This window comes from Pezoporus flaviventris, unplaced genomic scaffold (genome assembly GCF_033815535.1).
Source record: "Pezoporus flaviventris isolate CSIRO_AGI_PZ_B2104156 unplaced genomic scaffold, CSIRO_AGI_Pfla_v1 ptg000018l, whole genome shotgun sequence".
Lineage (NCBI taxonomy): Eukaryota > Metazoa > Chordata > Aves > Psittaciformes > Psittacidae > Pezoporus > Pezoporus flaviventris.
The window spans coordinates 4590066-4607493 of NW_026892566.1; the positions used below are offsets into that span (position 1 = coordinate 4590066).

Below are 17428 nucleotides of genomic sequence, written 5' to 3' on the forward strand. Positions count from 1 at the left end.
ATGAGATAATGGGTTTAAACTTAGAACAGCATTAAGTTCAGACTGGAAATAAGGAAGAAGTTCTTTACTGTAACGGTGGTGAGGCACTGGCACAGGTTGCCCAGAGCAGATGTGGCTGCCCCATTGATGGCAGTGTTCAAGGCCAGACCGAACAGAGCTTTGAGCAACCTGGTCTAGTGGAAGCTGTTCCTGACATTTCAAAAACAAAACGTGCATTAATAACGTGAGTGCACAATCCCTTCTGGAATTCATGCCAAATAGTTATCCCCACAGAATTCAAATTCTAACTGTGGCTATGATAAAAAAACTGAACAACCCTTCCCTTCTACTTTTCTTCCTTTTCCTTTCTCCATTTAAATATGCTGATGCCTGAAGACCCCTTAAGTGTGATCCAGGGGTGATCCTCACACTTCGGCGCTGAACCGTTCCCATACCCCATGCCGACACCTCTTCCAAGAGCCCCACTTACGAGGCCTACCCAAACCTCATCCTGCCTCAGCCCTGCCCTATGCCTCCGACCCTCCAGCCAGGCCCCGCCCCGCCCCGCCCCGCCCCGCCCCGCCCCGCCCCGCCCCGCTCCACCCCGCCCCGCTCCACCCCGCTCCACCAGGCCGCCATGCCGGGCCCCTCCCGCTGCGCGGACACTGGGGGCGGGTCCTCCTCAACCCCCTCTTGAAGCGGATTGGACATTTCGACCTATCCGTCAAGTGACACGCTTCGCGGGCTCCCGGGATGGAGCCAGGCGGTGCGGGCGGAGAGGCGTCGTCGCGCAATGTGTGCGTCATGCGCATGTGCCGCGAGCTTATTGGCTGCGGCGGGGCTGGGCGGGGAAAAACGAGTTGGGAAGGGGTGGGGCGGCATGGCCGCGGTGCCGCCGGGCTGCGGCTAGGGGCGGGTAGGCGGGCAGGGACGGAGCCGGAGCCCTCGGGCAGGTGGGTAGCGGGAGGACAGGGGCCGCATCGGGCCGTGGGGAAGGGGGCGCAGCGGCAGAGCCCGGCCTTTTCAGGCTGGAGGGAGAAGCTGAGCGGGAGTGTCCGCACGCACCGGGGAGAGCAGGTGGGTGGGGGAGTCCATTACCGCGGGGGGGTGGCAAGGCGGGGGATGGGTAGGGAGTAGAGCTCCGGGTACCTCCGCGCCTGGTACCGGCCTGCCCGCGGCGCGGCAGCAGGGGTCTAGGACTCAGCGGGGCCTGGCCGCGGTGCGGGTCAGGCTGTTCTGAGCCGTGTCACGGCTCTGCGTTAACGCCGTTGTTGAATTAGTTCTTTGCTGTGCTGTCGTGGCTGCTCAGGGGCACGCCGTCCCGGGGTATAACTGTTACCCTGGTCTCCCGTTGAAATCCGACCGAGGCTTCCGATTGCCGTTTCCCGCAGGACTCGGTGCTCCCATCCCTGCCCTCCACCCGGCTGAGCTGGAGCCCTTGGCGGTGCGCTTCATAGCCAGGCACCTTAATGGAAGCAGAAGTTGATGGTGGCCCGAGGTGATGTATGGCTGAGGAGCGGGCATCCCTCTTTGTATCGCAGCCACAGCTGTGAAGATGGTGGCCTTCAGCAGGCTATGTAGCTGGGATGTAAATTATCTTTCCTGAAATAATCAGTTTGGGTTTTTTGTTTTTTGTTTTTTTTTTTTTTGTATTTTTTTCAGTTGGAGCTTAAACTGAGGGCTTTAGCATTTAAGGAGTATAATACTTTAGTGTGATTCTTAAGTGTAGTCTGACATGCTTTGACAGAAAGAAGTTCAGGAAAAGGTGTGTATAACTCTAGGATGACTCTAAAGGTTATTCTTCGGTTACTAAAATATATTAAAAAAATAAATAAAATGTGATCATAGAATAATAGAATGGTTTGGGTTGGAAGAGAAAGCTCATCTAATTCCAAGGCTTCTGCCATGGGCAGGGACACCTCCCACTAGACCAGGTTGCTCAAGGCCCTGTTCAACCTGGGCTTGAACACTGCTAGGGATTAGGCAGCGATAACTTCTCTGGGCAACCTGTTACCAGTATTTCACCACCCTCACAGTAAAGAACTGCTTCCTTACAGTAACTTAAATCTGCCCTGTTTCAGTTTAAAGCCATCCTATCACTACATGTCCCTGGTAGAAATTGATCATAGTGCTTCATATTTGGAACTAAGAATTTCAATCAGAACAATATAAATAGTATTTATGTATTTTAAGCAATATGCATAATGTATTTGGCTTATATTTTGCAACAGTTGCTGTGTTTCTGAACTCGGTAACAATGAAATGCAAGCTTTTCTTTTAAAGAAATATGTTGATCTTACTGTGCCTGTTTTGCAGATATTTGTGGGGTTAAAAGAGTTGAACTGAAGCTGAATAAAACAAGGACTGAAAATTAAAGGATGGCAGCAAATCCGTCAGGACAAGGTAGGTTTTAATCTAAGTATTCCTGGGGAAAGGCTTAAGCAAGATGCCAGTGAAGTCACCAAAACTGTAAGTTTATAGAAGGAGCAAAAAGGGGAAGAGACAAAAGAAGGTAGAGCTGAAAGTAGCAAGTGAGCAAGCCACCTGGAAGAAGGCATATATATTAAAAGTCCACTTATGGCTGGGGAGGTCTGTTACTGTGCATTCCTTCATACTCAGGTTGTGAAGTACCTATCGTGCCTGTGGTTGTTGCCTGAAGCATATTTTAGACACAGTGCTTAGCACTGAACATGACTTGTGGCATCAGGAGCAACCAGAAATTTGATATACTCCATGTTATGAGAACAGCAAGACCCAGACAGCAATTCCCCATCAAAAATAGATTGCAACTGTCCTGGTTTAGGAAGAAAAGCCAGATGAAATCATAATGCTAACTCCTATGAAATGCTTCATTGCACGATGACACATCTGAACTGCATCCATAAAATCATTCAAGATGTGGAAATGGTCCATCTGTCTATCCGAGGCAAGTGCATTAGAGGGAGCTGAGGGTTTTGGAGGAGGTCACTCGGTAAATTAAAGGAGAGTCTTAAATCGCCCTCTAGAGGGCTTTTTGGAAATCTTAGTGGAACTCTGAGCATTGCCTGTGGAAATGCTCAGGAGAAAAAGGCCTGTTAGGTATGGCTCTTCACTAACTGGTTATGAGAAATGATTTTGGAATTCAGTTTCCCAGCAACCAGAACATTCTTCACGCACATTTGTGTGTGAGTATCCATACCCAGAAAGCAGTCCTACAAGGCTGTGTGTAACTAATTTGGAAATGCTGATACTTTGAAGGAGTACCAGATCACTTCTGTGGTCATCCCTCCCAGTGACCCTCTGCTTTCAAAATAAATACAGAATAAATGTGTTAATCTAAAAGACAGACACTTGACAAAAGAAGATAGGGTTTTTGAATGCTTATTGAGCTTTTGTGAAGTGTTGAGAAAAGTATTGCAGATTGCAGAGAGTTGCAGTTCAGTCTCTGAGAAGTTTTTGGTATGTAACGGTAAATCTTACTTTATTCTGTGAATATTAAGTCAGCATCACTGCAAGGGATACAGTGGTGTCATATAGAGTCAAAATCTACTTCTTAAATACATGAATTTACTGAGAAGTAGAACGAGATTTCCATGCCAGAATGTCTTTGCTTCCATCCAAACTCCAGAGGCTTTTAATGTAATAGAGCCTTGCGACCTGCTTTTATACTTTGCGATACTCTTTAGAGACTCGCTAAAGGAACTGTGTTAATATGAAAATTATTTGCACTAAGCAGGCAAGAAACACCATCAAGTTTAATTAGCCAAATGAGCTGATTAATAATACACCTAGGAAAATTACAGGCAAACATGAGCAACCATTCAAGGCCTCTGTCTTTCTCTTGGCCAGATGCATACCTGAAGTCAAAATGATTGAGACAACTACTACATTTTCAGCTTCCTGCATGGCACATATATTGGTACTGTTCAAGCAATTTGTTCTCATTTTCCTCTTCTTGGACAAAAGAAGTAGGGGTTTACTGAAACACTTACTGAAAGTGTTACAAATGGTAGCACCTACTCAGACTGCAAGGGTGAATTAAACATTAGCCTTCAATGCAGGTAGACTGTGTTTGTAATTTTTTGTACTGAGGTGTTTCTTTCCTTTTAATCACAATGGGGTGTTTCCCTAGAATTTAATTAAGTTCTCTGTTTGCTGCAGATTTTGGAATACAAAGGTTAATATTTTGAGGACTGGACTTTTTAATTCACTGGCCTCTTAGGAAAGCACTCTTTTAATTAGAATTTCAAAGATGAGAACTTATATGAGCATAGCAACACCAAATAGAATTGAATGAAAGCCTTACTTCAGACCTTTAGTGCCACATGGAACCGATTGCACCAATTGTATGAGACTCATTACAGCATTTAAAAGAAACAGAAAAGCTTTTAACATGCTGCATATTGTCTACAAGATGAGCTCATAGACCAGAGAGGTACATCTTGGTGGTGGGGGAAATCAACTTTTAAATTACAAAAATTACTTTCAGGTGCTTGGTAATACACTGCTTCTGCAGCAATACTTCACAGTACTTACACAACATGCATTAATAAGGCTGCTCTTATGCTTTTGCTTGTGCACAGCAAGGCTACAGCATACCTTACGTGCTACTAAATTAAAGACTTCGACAAGGTCTGCTTCTATCCTGGTGGTTGTTTATCCTTTTGGCCTAAAGGTATGTGTGTGCATTCATGTTACACAGTCTGAGCAGCTAGATTTAGCATTCTGTTTACAGAGTGTGTTAAAAGGCAAGATTGTGCTATTCTGCCTTGCATTATGTCATCATCTGCAAACTTTGCTGCTGTGCATACAGGTCTGGTTTCTGTGCAAGCATAGAACTTGAGGGCTTTAGCATATCTATTCTCTGGAGAACTCTGTGGACATAAAGCAGTCATTAAGTTATGTTCAGTTGTGCATGTAGCTGTTTTCTGGAAGGCAAACAAAATATATTGATACACATTTTGGTAATTAGAGTTAATTTACAAAATTACTAGTATGCCTCTTGTTTTGCTGTCACACAATGTAAATGAAAGCCTATCTGAATGTCGACTTTTACTAAATTGTATTGATGTGTAGCAGACTGTTAGGTGAATTTTGTGATGCCAATAGTCATAAGCAGAAGAGAAAATCAAAATATAGTTATTTCATCCTTTTCAAAACCTTTGTGTGTTTAATAGGTCTTTAGATTCTGCTTTTTAAGAGGTTGCTGCCTCACCATTTATGAAAGCAGGCACTTCAATAAAGAAATTACTGTGAAAATGCTTTCTGAATTGAGCAAGCAGAGCAGTGTAATGACAGTGCTTTTTAATGTGCAGAGCTTAGAGCAGACATCCAGCTTTGAAACCATTTTTTCCAAATAAGAAGTGTATCTTGAGCACAGAGTGGTGGAGGGCTCTTTTGTGCTGTTACACATCCATGGACAAATGATAAATGCATATTAGAAAAAACATATATATACCGTGAATTTGAAGCAGTCAGCAGATGAGGGAAAAAATTACAAGATGAAAAGCGAGTAGATAAAGGTAATGCTGTTTCTTGCCATTCAGAGTTAGCTGGTAGAACTGACATATATATCAATGAGGTAGGGTAGTAGGATTGGGTATTAGGATTAGGTTAAAGAGTGAAGCTTGCTGTGAGCTCATAAGGCTCGCTCATCAAGGCTTCAACTTTCTCTGGTTTTCTTTCACATGCAAAACTTCTGTGCAAGTAAACTTCTAGCTCCTGCACAGAGCATGTAATACAGTTCCTGATGTCAGAAATAAAGGTGTCGGAAAGAACAGGTTTAAATTTTAATCTGCTACTTAGAGAGTAATCTGAAGATCCAGGTGCTCAGTTTGACATCTGACACTGCCATTAATCTGTTTTAGCTGCCTTGAACGGGTCATTTTGTGTTGAACCTCTTGTGTCTGCAAGGCAGAGAAGAATATTAGTGAACTGCGATATTCGTGAACTGTTTGAACTCAAAATAGTACTGCAACTTGGCCAAGTTAAGTTTGAACTTGAAGCTTTATTAAGAAGCTGCTATGTTTGAAAATCTACGCTTCCTTTCACAGGTGAGAATCCAGTCTATTCTAAGGATGGCTTTTTTGTTTCATGTCTGCATTTTTAATACTAGAAAGCAGAACAGACATATCAAATCTACAGATGGAAAATTCCTTTCATTATAACTGAAAACAAAAAGACAACTTCTGTAGCTCTTTCAAGTTGGTCTTTAATGAAGCACTTTGGGGTCCTGAGTAGGGAAGAATATAAATGGAAGTTTTGAATATGTATTGTCAGATGTGATGAATTATTTTGTAAGGATGACAGATTTTTCTCTCTTAAAAATGGATTTTTCATATCCGACCCTCTCCATTGTTAACTCTTACATGAACGTATTTTATTTACATTATAAGAGTTTAAAATACCTGTAGGAATTTCACATGGCTCAGCTGAGGAGCACTAACATGTATGTGTTGGGTGTCCTCCACCATTTTCTCAAGTAGGCCTTTTTTTGTACTTAGCGTTACTTTAAATAAATCACTTTTCAGTACAGCAGGTTGCTGATGGGCACTGTCTGAATTCTAGAGTAGAGTGCTACTTAAAAAAAAAAGCAGAAAAAAAACATTTAGTAGAGGGATGAGAAAAGGAAGAAAAAAATATTTGGTTTTTTTTCTCTGAATTCCTCTAGAGTTTCTGCCATAAGATACTATAGCAAGACTCATTCTAAAATAGAAGACAGTGATAATCTTGCACTGTTTCTGATTTCAGTTTAAAACCAGCATTTAAAATACTATTCTTACACATCTCAAGCCTTTCTGAATCACACCGTCCGCTTCATAATAAATGTAAGCGTATTTAGTCTTTATATTTTATTTGAGAGCAACTTACATTAAAAAGTGGTCTCCTTTTCCTTGCCTCAGTAACCATATAGTCTGAATTAAAGGCATATATTTAGATGTATGCATTTCAGGATAGATAAGCACTAGCAGAAGGCTGCTGAATAATATATCAAATATTAAGCTTTTGGCTGAAAACTGTAGAATGAGCGTACATACATGATCACTTTAGCTCAGACCCTCTTAGAGGCATTTCGGTCATCCTATTACATCACTGTCTCCAGAATTTACAAGACAGTAACTTCTGGGCTAGCTGTGACTTGGACATGTTAAGTTTTACCTTGTTGGCAAGATTTCTCAGCCTTTGTATCTCTTACACCACACATTCAGCTGGGTTTTAATGTTTCAATGTCATTGCAAGGGTGTTAATAAAAAGATAGTGTATAATGCCTGAAGAACAGAGAAACATTGAAGACCTGAATCGGTACACTTACAGAACAGAGAGGTATTTTTCATGGGAAAGAGAGATTAACAGATGGGAAAATAGCATTTCATTAAATTCAACTTAAAAATCCGTTAACAGATGCAAAGGTGATAATGGATGATCTTGCACAAAACCACAGTAAAATGTAATCAAATTGGTCTGCTCTTCTTGAGAACGCCAAGACACTGGCTCAGGAGTGCATGTGTTAGTCATAGTAAATGGAAGAGGTGAGGGGTTTATAGCAAGACAACAAGGATGCAAATTATTGTTTAGAGTTGAAGGTTTCTAGCTGATATTTGTCTCCTTCATTGAGCCATATGCAAGGAATATTGGATTGTGTAATTGAGCAGCAACAGAAGATCTCTCAAAGGGAATGAACTTTGCAGCTGCTGAAAATAAATTTGAAATTGTTACTTGACATGCTAATGCACCCCTTAAGAGTTACAGCGTCTGGCTTTCCTAACAAGCTTGTGGGCTACCATTTTTTGGTGGCGTTATTAAAATAGTACTCAGGGCAAGGACACAACACGCAGCAGTTCCCAGCACGAATGACTTTGACATTTTATGGACGAAATAAAAGAGATAACTTAACTTTTACATCTCTTCTTTTATGACAGTGTAGGGGCTTCATATTTATAGGGTAGCAGCACCATTATAGATAAAATGAAGTGTATATTCTTGACATGAAGAGTGTCCTTTTTGGTATAGAGGTTTGTAAGAGTTAGCCCTGTAGCTGTTGTCCTCAGTTGTTCTGTACGGGCATACTGGGCAACATCAGGGACTTGTGGATCTTGTCTGTCCGGTGGCCACAGCGAGATCCTTTACCACAGAAGAGTCTTGTGTCTGTACAGCAAGTTTGCTACATTTTTATTTAGAAGGCAACTGCGAAAATGCACAAATGGCAGCTATTCTAGGCATTTTCTAAATTACCTGTCACTTCCTGTAATTCTTGACTTCTTTAGTATGCATGGTCCCTTTGGGAGAATGATGTACAAAGCAAATAAAGGTTGCACTCTCGTATTGTGTCCAGTCAAATTTTGCTTCTCTATTCCAGTGCTGTGGTCCTCTTCCACTGTTGTCAGAATAAGGGTAGTGTGTGTATATATAAGGACATCAGTATACTAACACCTTTCTGCATAGATTGAATAAAAGGTGTTTGTTTTTTTTTTGCATAAGCCTGTGTAAGATAGTCTCACTGTTACATATGTAAAACTTGTATTATAGCTTGAGCTCACTGGCATGAGGAGTCAGGCCTTGTGAGTATATTACTCCACTGTTATCATTTAGTTGTATGCTGAGTGATTGCATTTTAAATCTAGAACCTGGTAAGTTTACTTTTTTTGAAAGGCAAGTATTTCATGGCAGATGTTGCCTATAGCTCCAGAGGTGTCCCGGGAAAGGGTAGGATCTAACCTGAGATAGAAACTTGTATTTTAAAATGTATTAATACGTTTGATAGCTTAAGGAAGCTACTTTGTATTGTAAAATGAGAAAAGGAAAAATGAAACCTATTTATTAATAGCCTTTCAGATGGGTGCAAAGCTTTGAAGATTAGTGTATTCATCTTAATGTCATATTGAACAGAGACTTGTAATTTCACAAGGTTAGAGTTGAGATGTAGAAATCACGTCAATCTCTCTAATATTTTTCTGTCATTCCCACCAGGTTTCCAGAATAAAAATAGGGTTGCAATCCTGGCAGAACTAGACAAGGAGAAGAGAAAGTTACTTATGCAAAACCAGTCTTCCACAAATCACCCTGGAGCCAGGTATTTTATGTTCTTAGATGTGTTTGGAAATCACTGATTACATCAAAAGCGGAGAGGAAAAAAAAAAATCAAGTGAGCTGTAAACTTACATAAATACTTACCAGAAGTGTTTTCTGACCATCCTCAGTAACTTTGCACTTTAGCAGGATACTAATACTTAAAATTATTTACAGACCCTGAATTTTGGCTTACATCATTTCCATTTGAGAAGGACAGAAGCATGTTCACTAAACTGTATTAAAGTCTACCTTAAAGAAAAATCAGGAGCAGGCACTGAGAAAGCATTTAATTGTTAAGCTGAAATGCCCTAAGAAATGGAAGTAGCAGACCATTAGGTTCATGGTACTGTGTGTTTAGAAAGAACAGTTAGAAAGTGAGTTATCCTTGAAACCCCCTGTGCAAGACAAAGCCATTTTATGTTACTGCTGATCTGGTAAAAAATACCGTGTTGTAAGGGTGATTCTACACCATAAAGTGTAATAATCTTAAGAGCTGCCACTGGGGTTTCCCCCATCTAAAAGGAAAAAGATTAGATTTTGGTCATAAATCAGTAATTATAAAATCTCACACTGGTTTACATGGAGGAATTGAGATACTTGAACTTTTGGGTTAGCATGAAGTGAGCACAGGGACCTATTTTAGATTCAGTTTGTTCCATGAAGTATCTGTGCAAGAGTCGCAATCTTGAGTGCCGCCTGTATTTGTTTTTCAAGGAGATTTTAGGTCACCTTTAGTTCATTCAAACTGTCAAAACTTACAGAATATTTGAAATTTCCGGAGTTAGATCTCTGAGTATCTCTGTATACAGTTACTATACAAGCAAAATTATTGATGAGAGAGGGAAATAGGAATGTCATACTGCTACCTACAAATCCTGACTCCAGGCAACAGTGTTTCAGTGCTCCGTTGGAAGTCTGGCAGAGTTTCAGGGAGTGCTTGTTTGCCTTATTTTTTCTTTATGGAAAAATAACACTGTATGCTCATGAGCAGAATTGGAATTTACTAATTTTGAAAGTAGGGATGGAAGGGAACCTACAAAGCTGCAGTCAGACTCTCTGCTTTGGCATGATGGGGTGATGTGTCATTTTTGAGCAGCTGACAGTCTGTGACAGAGATGTTTGCTAAAGGTTTGGGACCACAGAATTGCCAGAAATGAGACCACAGAAACACTGCAGACTTGGCAGAAAAGTGCTTGATGTACCTATAGCACAATAGTGGCATGGCCAGCCTAAGAGTAAATGAATTGATGATTTCTGGCCTTGGCATATGGGAATCTTCTGTCCAACAACAGAAGGTCTGTCTTTAAAAGTGTCAGCTTATGGTGAAGCCTTAAGATTATCTGCAGAAATCATATTAAATGCAAAACAAATACCTTCAAAATAACTGAAAACATTGTTTTAAATAAATGGAGTAGTACTTTTTTTTTTCCCAGCAGTGAAGTTTAACTTAACATTTGTCTTAAAATCTGTTTGGAGGATTGTTTCTTAGCTTTCATTATGTATTTAGGCATAGATTTGCTAAAGGTTTTTTCATGAGCATGGCTGCTTTTGAAAAATGAAGTACTAAATTAGCTGTTGACATTAAAGCTGATGAGAATGGTCAGTTTTGATGAGTTTGCTTGATTCTTTTGTTGTCCTTCATACCTTTGTAACTGAGGAGGAGAGAGGCTTTCAGCACCCAGTCTGTAGAGCCAGTTTCAGTAGTTGTGAATTGCCTTACAATATAGCTTTAACGGCAGTCCTTATTGATTTCTATCTGGAGGATGGCTGATCTTGTTACTTACGTAGAACTGAGGGGCAAAAGAAGTCTGCTTTTCATTTCTTCTTTTTTTGGTTACAAGGTAGGCAAATCTTGAGATATAAAAGCCAGGGAAAAAGATTTAAAATTTGAATTTGAAACCTAATATATGCTGCACTTCCATAAGCAAAATAATTTTAGGAATTCTTAATTATAGGAAGCTCCTTTAACATAAGCAGTGATCTGCTGCCCACCTGCTGAAAAACTGGTCTTATATTGAAGACTGCAGAGCTCTTGCTAGTCCTTCTGTTTATCGCAGTCGTTTAGAATAGTTACTGAGTGACTGAGTAATGGTGAAAACAGAAAGCCATTGTTTTAAAAATGCTGACATTGTCTAATGTTGCACCCTAGTGGTTCCACTGACTTCCATGAGTGAAATCCACAACAGGCTTCAGGACTGTGAGTCTCCTGGGTTTAGTTTAGCATCAGGTATTTATGCTAAGTCAAATGATACTATGGGCACTCCATTTTCCTTTTCTCTCCTGTGTTAACAAATAGTAATTCCAAACGAGAGTTGTCAAGCTGTGAGTCAAATAAATTGTGAGGGGTGTAAGTCTTGAAATCTATAGCTAAAATGGCAAGAACCTACTTTTTTGGTGGTGTTTTTCATACCACCTTGTTCCTTTTTGCAGCATTGCACTTGCAAGATCACCTCTGAACAAGGATTTTCGTGATCATGCTGAGCAGCAACACATCGCAGCACAACAGAAGGCTGCACTGCAGGTAAGCTGGTACAGTCAGGTAGAGTTTAGCTTGGCTCTGTTTTAGATCCCCTCTGTGCCTAGAGAGAATGAAAAGTCCCTTTTAGAGGTTAGGTTTCATACATTTCTGTATTTGTCACAAATGAAGTTTTTTCTTCTGTTACGAAAGCTTAAATCTACCAGCTCATTATCCCTTGATATGGTTGTAAGAATGTAGCCTACAATGTCATCACATGTGTCCTATACATCTTAGTGAAGAGTCAGTTTCACTGTACTTCTCAGTGTCTCATGAAGTTTAGGGAGGACTAGCCACACAGCTTTCCTTGGCTGAATCTGAGTAGATGCCAGGTAAATACTCTACAGTTACAAGTGATAGGGTGAAAGACTTGGAAAATTACTTGTACATTTACAGGCCTCTATTTGCTGCTGTTTTGCTGATGTCAGATGAGGTTGATTTTTTTTTTTTTTTTTTTTTTGTTGTTGTTGTTGTTGTTGAAATTGGAAATTGAGCAGGAATGCCAGTACATGGCCTCCTGCCTTCCTGGCACTCCAGAGAGCATGATTCAGCAGAGGGCACAGGAATAGGAAAAAACATTCAGATGCAACTAGCAACCCTGTTCACATATCCTTATGCCCTCTTGTGTTTCTGTTTACTAGTAAAGGCCCCAGATTGCTTCTCCTAAAATGAATAGGAGCAGAAGTGAGCTCTGGTTGGTGTCCTCTGTTGATCGTAGAACATTGTAAGCTGAAAGGATCCTCTGTAGGTTGCTGGTCCAGTGCCCTGCTCAAAGCATGACTCACAGTAGTGCTGTATCACATTGTTGAGGGTATGGTCCAATCAAGTTTTGAAGTTTTTCAGGCATGGACTCCTTGCAGCCTTTCTTGGCTCTGAATCTGGCTCTGTTTTCGCTGTATCCTGTCACTGGGTATCTGAAAACAGCTTAAGATCTCCCCTCAGCTTTCTCCTCTTACAAGAAGCTCAGGTCTCTCACCATCCCATGGACATTGAGAGCTCCAGCCCTGCCCTCAGCTGTCTCTTTGGGTCTCTGTTGGACTTGATGCACTTTGTGCCTCAAACTGAACACAATATTGCAAATGCAGCTTCATGGATAGCTTCCCTGGGCCTGCTGGCTGTGCTGTTGCTGATGCATCCCCCTGTGCTGCTAGCTTGTAGTGTGCCAGCACACTGCTGGCTGATACCCACTAGGGCTTCTCCCTAATGGTGTAAGTAAGGAAGATGCAGGCAGTCTAACTTACCCCACTGTTTGAACTGGGAACGTCTGTGTAGGATTTTGCAAAGGTTGTCCAGAGCCATAATCAGCAGCTGACTTTCTCAGGTGGAAGAGCATGTATAAATTGTGTGCAGAATGCTGGTGTCCCGTGTTGTACAGGAGTGTATCTGCTCACATGTATCTTGTACATGCATCCTAAGGTTGTGTGACGCTACTGATACACACTTCTGGCAGTTGTATGTGGCATCTGTCACAAACCAAGACCTGTAAGTTGGATAGATGAGAGTGAAAACATGGGGTCTAGGAACAGGACAGCAACCAGGAGTTCATTTACCACGCTGCCTTCATCCATGGGACTTGCTGAAAAAGGAGCAGCTGAGAACGGTCAACTTAATTTCCTTGATTGGCACTGTTCAGGTGGAGCTGAGCTAAAATTGCTAATTTTGAACTTTACTATTAGAGTTGAGGACCAGACTGGGAGAGATAAATAATCGATACTGCAGAAACTGTGAAGTCTTAAATTATATCAGTGCTGCAAGGAGTTATGCATTAACAACTGTTTTTCTCTTTCCAGCACGCACATGCACATTCCTCAGGATACTTCATAACTCAAGACTCTGCATTTGGAAATCTTATTCTTCCAGTCTTACCTCGACTTGAGGCAGAATGAGGAATCTTGTTTCTCAGAACTGCAAGGGTCTGATTTTGGCCATACCAGGAACTGCCTGACCTTTAATTTCTTTACTTATCTTGAAACCTAATTTTTTCTGGATTTCTGCGGTTGCCTTTTAGGAGTGTCAGCCCTAGTGATGAAAAAGCAATGTTGTTGAACAGTGATTTTTATCTTGTATTTCTGTTCCTGTGTCAGGTCAAAATCAGACATAAGACTTCCTTGATGCGTTAAGTGCATAGGAATTGCTCTTCCCTATTTCTGTGCTTCCTTTAAATAAATATCAAACCAGAGTCATCAAGAGATGCACACTCTATCAGCATTTGTGATTTTTTTTTTTTTGTTGTGTGCAGGTACTATATTTGACTTTAATGAAAGACAAAAGTTACTTTGTCCATCAAAATAGATATGAATTTACCAAATGCATCAGTTATTTCTTGGTTTTTTTTTTTGGGGGGGGGGGTGTTTGTTTTGTTTTTTTTAATTTTTTATTTTATACCTGAATGCAGGGACATTGCTAGTGTACTGTTTGCTATTGTAGTATTGCCTGGTCTCAAGTCTTTAGGTATAGTATGCCTGCATCTTATTTTGTTTTGTGAAATATGAAAAGGAATTCAAATGGGGAAAAAACAATTGTATCAAACACTTTTTTAACAGACAAAAGTCTTCTAAGTTGTCTGGATATTTCAGATGCAAAGCATTGTCTGCAATGACAATTCAGTTTAAAAAGTCATATTTTTCTAGTTATGACTTTTTCAGTACTTGGTGTGTTTAATTTTTTGGGGAGGTGTGGTTTGGTTTTTAATGTTTTTATCTGTGGTGACGAATTCCAGCTCCTTGCTGAAAGAAAATCTGTTTCTTAAGATAAATTATTTTGGAATTGTGATTATGCTACCATGATAAAGTAACTTGAAGAGAAAAATAGTCCTTATGTATTCTTATATCTCCATGGCTTGACTAATACAGTTATACATTGATTGCTTTACCTATAGAGGGAAGTTTCAGAAAACAAGATAACTTAAGTGAGAGACCCAGAAATGAGAAAACGTCTATTAAACTGGTGCCCACTTGAAGCAGCTCTGTCCTTTGCAGAAAGTTACCTGTCCTGTGAAGTTGCCAGGGTTGCAGTCTACAGATTTCCTTAGTGAAATTTAGGGTATCCTGTTACGTCATCTTCAGGGGATTGCCTGAACCCAGTAAGCACTACAGAACTATGAGGACCTTTGTCAGTTCCATTATCCGTGAATACAGAGCAAGGGCCAAGAGAGGGGTGCAGATATGAGGACAATGCTGCCTCTTCCATATACTTCAGCTGACTACAGAGCCTTGCAGAATCTGTAGCATACTGAGACATATTCAAAAAGGAGAATCTTCTGAGGGAGGCCAAGATAGAGCTTAAAATTGTGCCACTGTAACATGAACTACTTGTGTCATACACTTTTTTGGTGAGTCATAGGAACAATGATGGGTTTTGTGGGTAATGGAGAAAGGAGTACTGTCACTTCTGTTTTCAGTGGTTTTGTCTGTGTAGCTTTTACTTTCTAATTACCAAGAGTCACTTCACCATGAAGCTGTTCCGACTGCTTGTCATTCTACAGTGTGAGCTGAGTATCTTAGATGCTGTGAAGAAAAGGGTCTGCAAATCTGTGAGGCTGCTGTGAATCAGCTTGGAAACATACAAAGGCAAAAAAGGTAAAATAGATACAGCAGGAAGTCTGGATTTTAGATTTCAGTGGAATTTAAAAAGTAGGTTGGGCATTTTAATATTAAAGGAGCTTTTTGTTTTCCTGGAGAAAAGTGGCAGCAGAATATCTACTTTCTCTAGAAACAGACTTTCTGTGCTAATGTTGAGAGACAGAATCCCTGCGCGTTGTTCCATGGTTGTGTTTGATCCAGGCAATGAAACAGTAAAGATTTTTCTCCTTTACAAAGCTACAGTTGCTCCACTAGAGGAGTTAAACTTGCTGGCTGTGGTGTTTTCATCTTGATTATCAAAAAATCTCATTTGGAAATCCAGGGGCTGGGCTCAGAGGTGGAGGTATTTGAAAGGGGAAAAATTGACACAGCTGGTATAATATTTTTAAGTTGTAATGCCTCAAATTGTTCTCTGTAATCATGAGGGGCTTGGGGATATATCTAGATAAAATTAGCTGTCAAAGATACAAGTATTGTATATGGAAGCTGCTGTCTTAGAAACTACAGACCAGCAATTAATGTCAGATGCATCAATTTGTTTTGCCACTCACACTGTTTCTTTTCCACTATTAATCAGTATTAAACCCCTTCATCTATCCCTGTACAGTTATTTCATAAAAATCTTTTCTCCTGTTGGAATTGCATGTTCAAATTGAAGTCATTATTAGTTACAGTATACTCAATCCAGGAAGTGTCTGGGGTGTCTTGCCTGCGGCAGTAACCATGAACTTAATCACGTAAAAGCAGAATAATCGTAATCTAGTGCTGACCGATGTACTTAAAAGTATCTTAACACATACAGTCACTCCAGTAATTTTATTTCATTTGCTACAGTAGCAATTGGCCTTTTCAATTCAGGTGGCTGGGGTAGAGTCTGTATCAGACATGGATGGTTGGTTGAGAGCAGGTCACGGTGCTGGGTCGGTCTTGCACTAAACAGATCAGATAGATGGGATGTGGGCTAACACAAGTGAGGTCAGACTTTCTTAGTGATGCAGAGTCTTAATCCGTCAAGAGCAGATGAAGTAAAGAAGTCAAAGTTCTTGAAGCAATAAAAGAACTGAACCACAGCTTCTTAGCTATATGCATTTTTTTTCTCCCGCTAGGTAAGTTTTTTCTCTACACCCTTATTGTCCAGAGGCACTCCCCATCCCCCTACCATTATAGGCTCTGGAAAATGCTCAGTTAATTGAAGAAGCCTAACCTCTAGAACCACATGCAGTTTCCTACTACTGCAGGGGTTTAGTCTCTTTTTTTTTTCTTGGTATTTTCACTCTATTGATCTCTTAGAAGCTTTGGTATGAAACTAATCGGTGGTACCTGACATTGTATTTGCACCTTATGCCAAAACACCCCATGAAGCTTATTATTGGAAAGAAATTGCACCCCCTGATCTCACTTGCCAGAAACTTCCTAGTCACTTTGGTGTGTTCAGTCAGTTAAAATAGCTAAGTGCTACTTCTGCCTCCAGGTGCACTAAGGACAGGGCGAGCCAACTGTAATTTGCAAGTCCTGTGAAAGCAGTTGGGTACCACTGTTCATCTAAGGAGTCCTGTATGAGGTAGAGACTTTGAATGGCTGTAGTCTTTTATTAGACCACCTGTGTCACTTCAAGGCTGGAGGTCATTTATTGTCTTGCTGCACAGCAGAGGACAGTGCTCTAGCCCTAAGCTTGTAGAAATGCATGAAGAGGCCAGGCTTTTCCTATCTTCTTTAAAAGAAGAGGAAGTTGTTAATTATCAAGCAGGTAATGGGGAACATGAGCTTGAAGTGGTGGAACGAAATGCAGACAACTATGTCTCGGCGTACCCAACTTTGTGTGGATTGATGTATTTGATTGCAGTGTTTCAGGAACAAAGCACAAGGGCTGAAGGAGAGTGAGCCTATAATAGTGTGGCATGCAGTCACAGACGTGTGAGCAGGCAGTGACTATCTCAAGGCATGCTCTTAAGCATTATGATAGTAAAAATAGGACTTGGTGTATTTACCAGAAGCGTTGCTAAAAATACCTGTCTTTTACACATGATGTGCTTTTGTTTTGTGCCTGTTAAGATGTATATTCAAAATCAGGAGGATGCCAGAGAAAGCAGCAGAACGATTCCTGTTGGTCAAAGTTATGTCATTGATGATTCCTCCTGTCAAACCAGCTAACAGCAAGTTTTCTTGAAGGACAGAGTCAGCACACTGTGCTGTGGAGTTCGGCTGAAAATTGAGCTGATTCCTGTGTCCTAGGGATCAGACAGTAACCAAAATACACGAGAATCCTGAGGGAAAATCTAAGAGAAGGCAGGTCACTGTGCAGACA

General features: G+C 40.8%; 1 protein-coding gene across 12 annotated transcripts; it reads left to right on the top strand.

Annotated features, from left to right (window-relative positions):
* Positions 1 to 910: 910 nt before the first annotated feature.
* On the top strand, positions 911 to 13731 carry INIP (INTS3 and NABP interacting protein). 12 transcript variants are annotated; one of them, XM_061455111.1, is made up of 8 exons: positions 1254 to 1477; positions 1642 to 1746; positions 2296 to 2382; positions 4542 to 4633; positions 5826 to 6011; positions 8926 to 9028; positions 11458 to 11548; positions 13333 to 13731. In XM_061455111.1, exons 6-8 carry the CDS (start codon positions 8991 to 8993, stop codon positions 13426 to 13428), a joined length of 225 nt encoding a protein of 74 aa, XP_061311095.1. In that variant the 5' UTR covers positions 1254 to 1477; positions 1642 to 1746; positions 2296 to 2382; positions 4542 to 4633; positions 5826 to 6011; positions 8926 to 8990; the 3' UTR covers positions 13429 to 13731. The 12 variants fall into 12 exon arrangements, with proteins under 12 accessions (XP_061311090.1, XP_061311093.1, XP_061311087.1 ...); XM_061455113.1 differs by lacking the exon at positions 1642 to 1746 and adding an exon at positions 6709 to 6785; XM_061455107.1 differs by lacking the exons at positions 4542 to 4633; positions 5826 to 6011 and adding an exon at positions 948 to 1056 and having other exon boundaries at positions 1371 to 1477.
* Positions 13732 to 17428: the final 3697 nt, after the last annotated feature.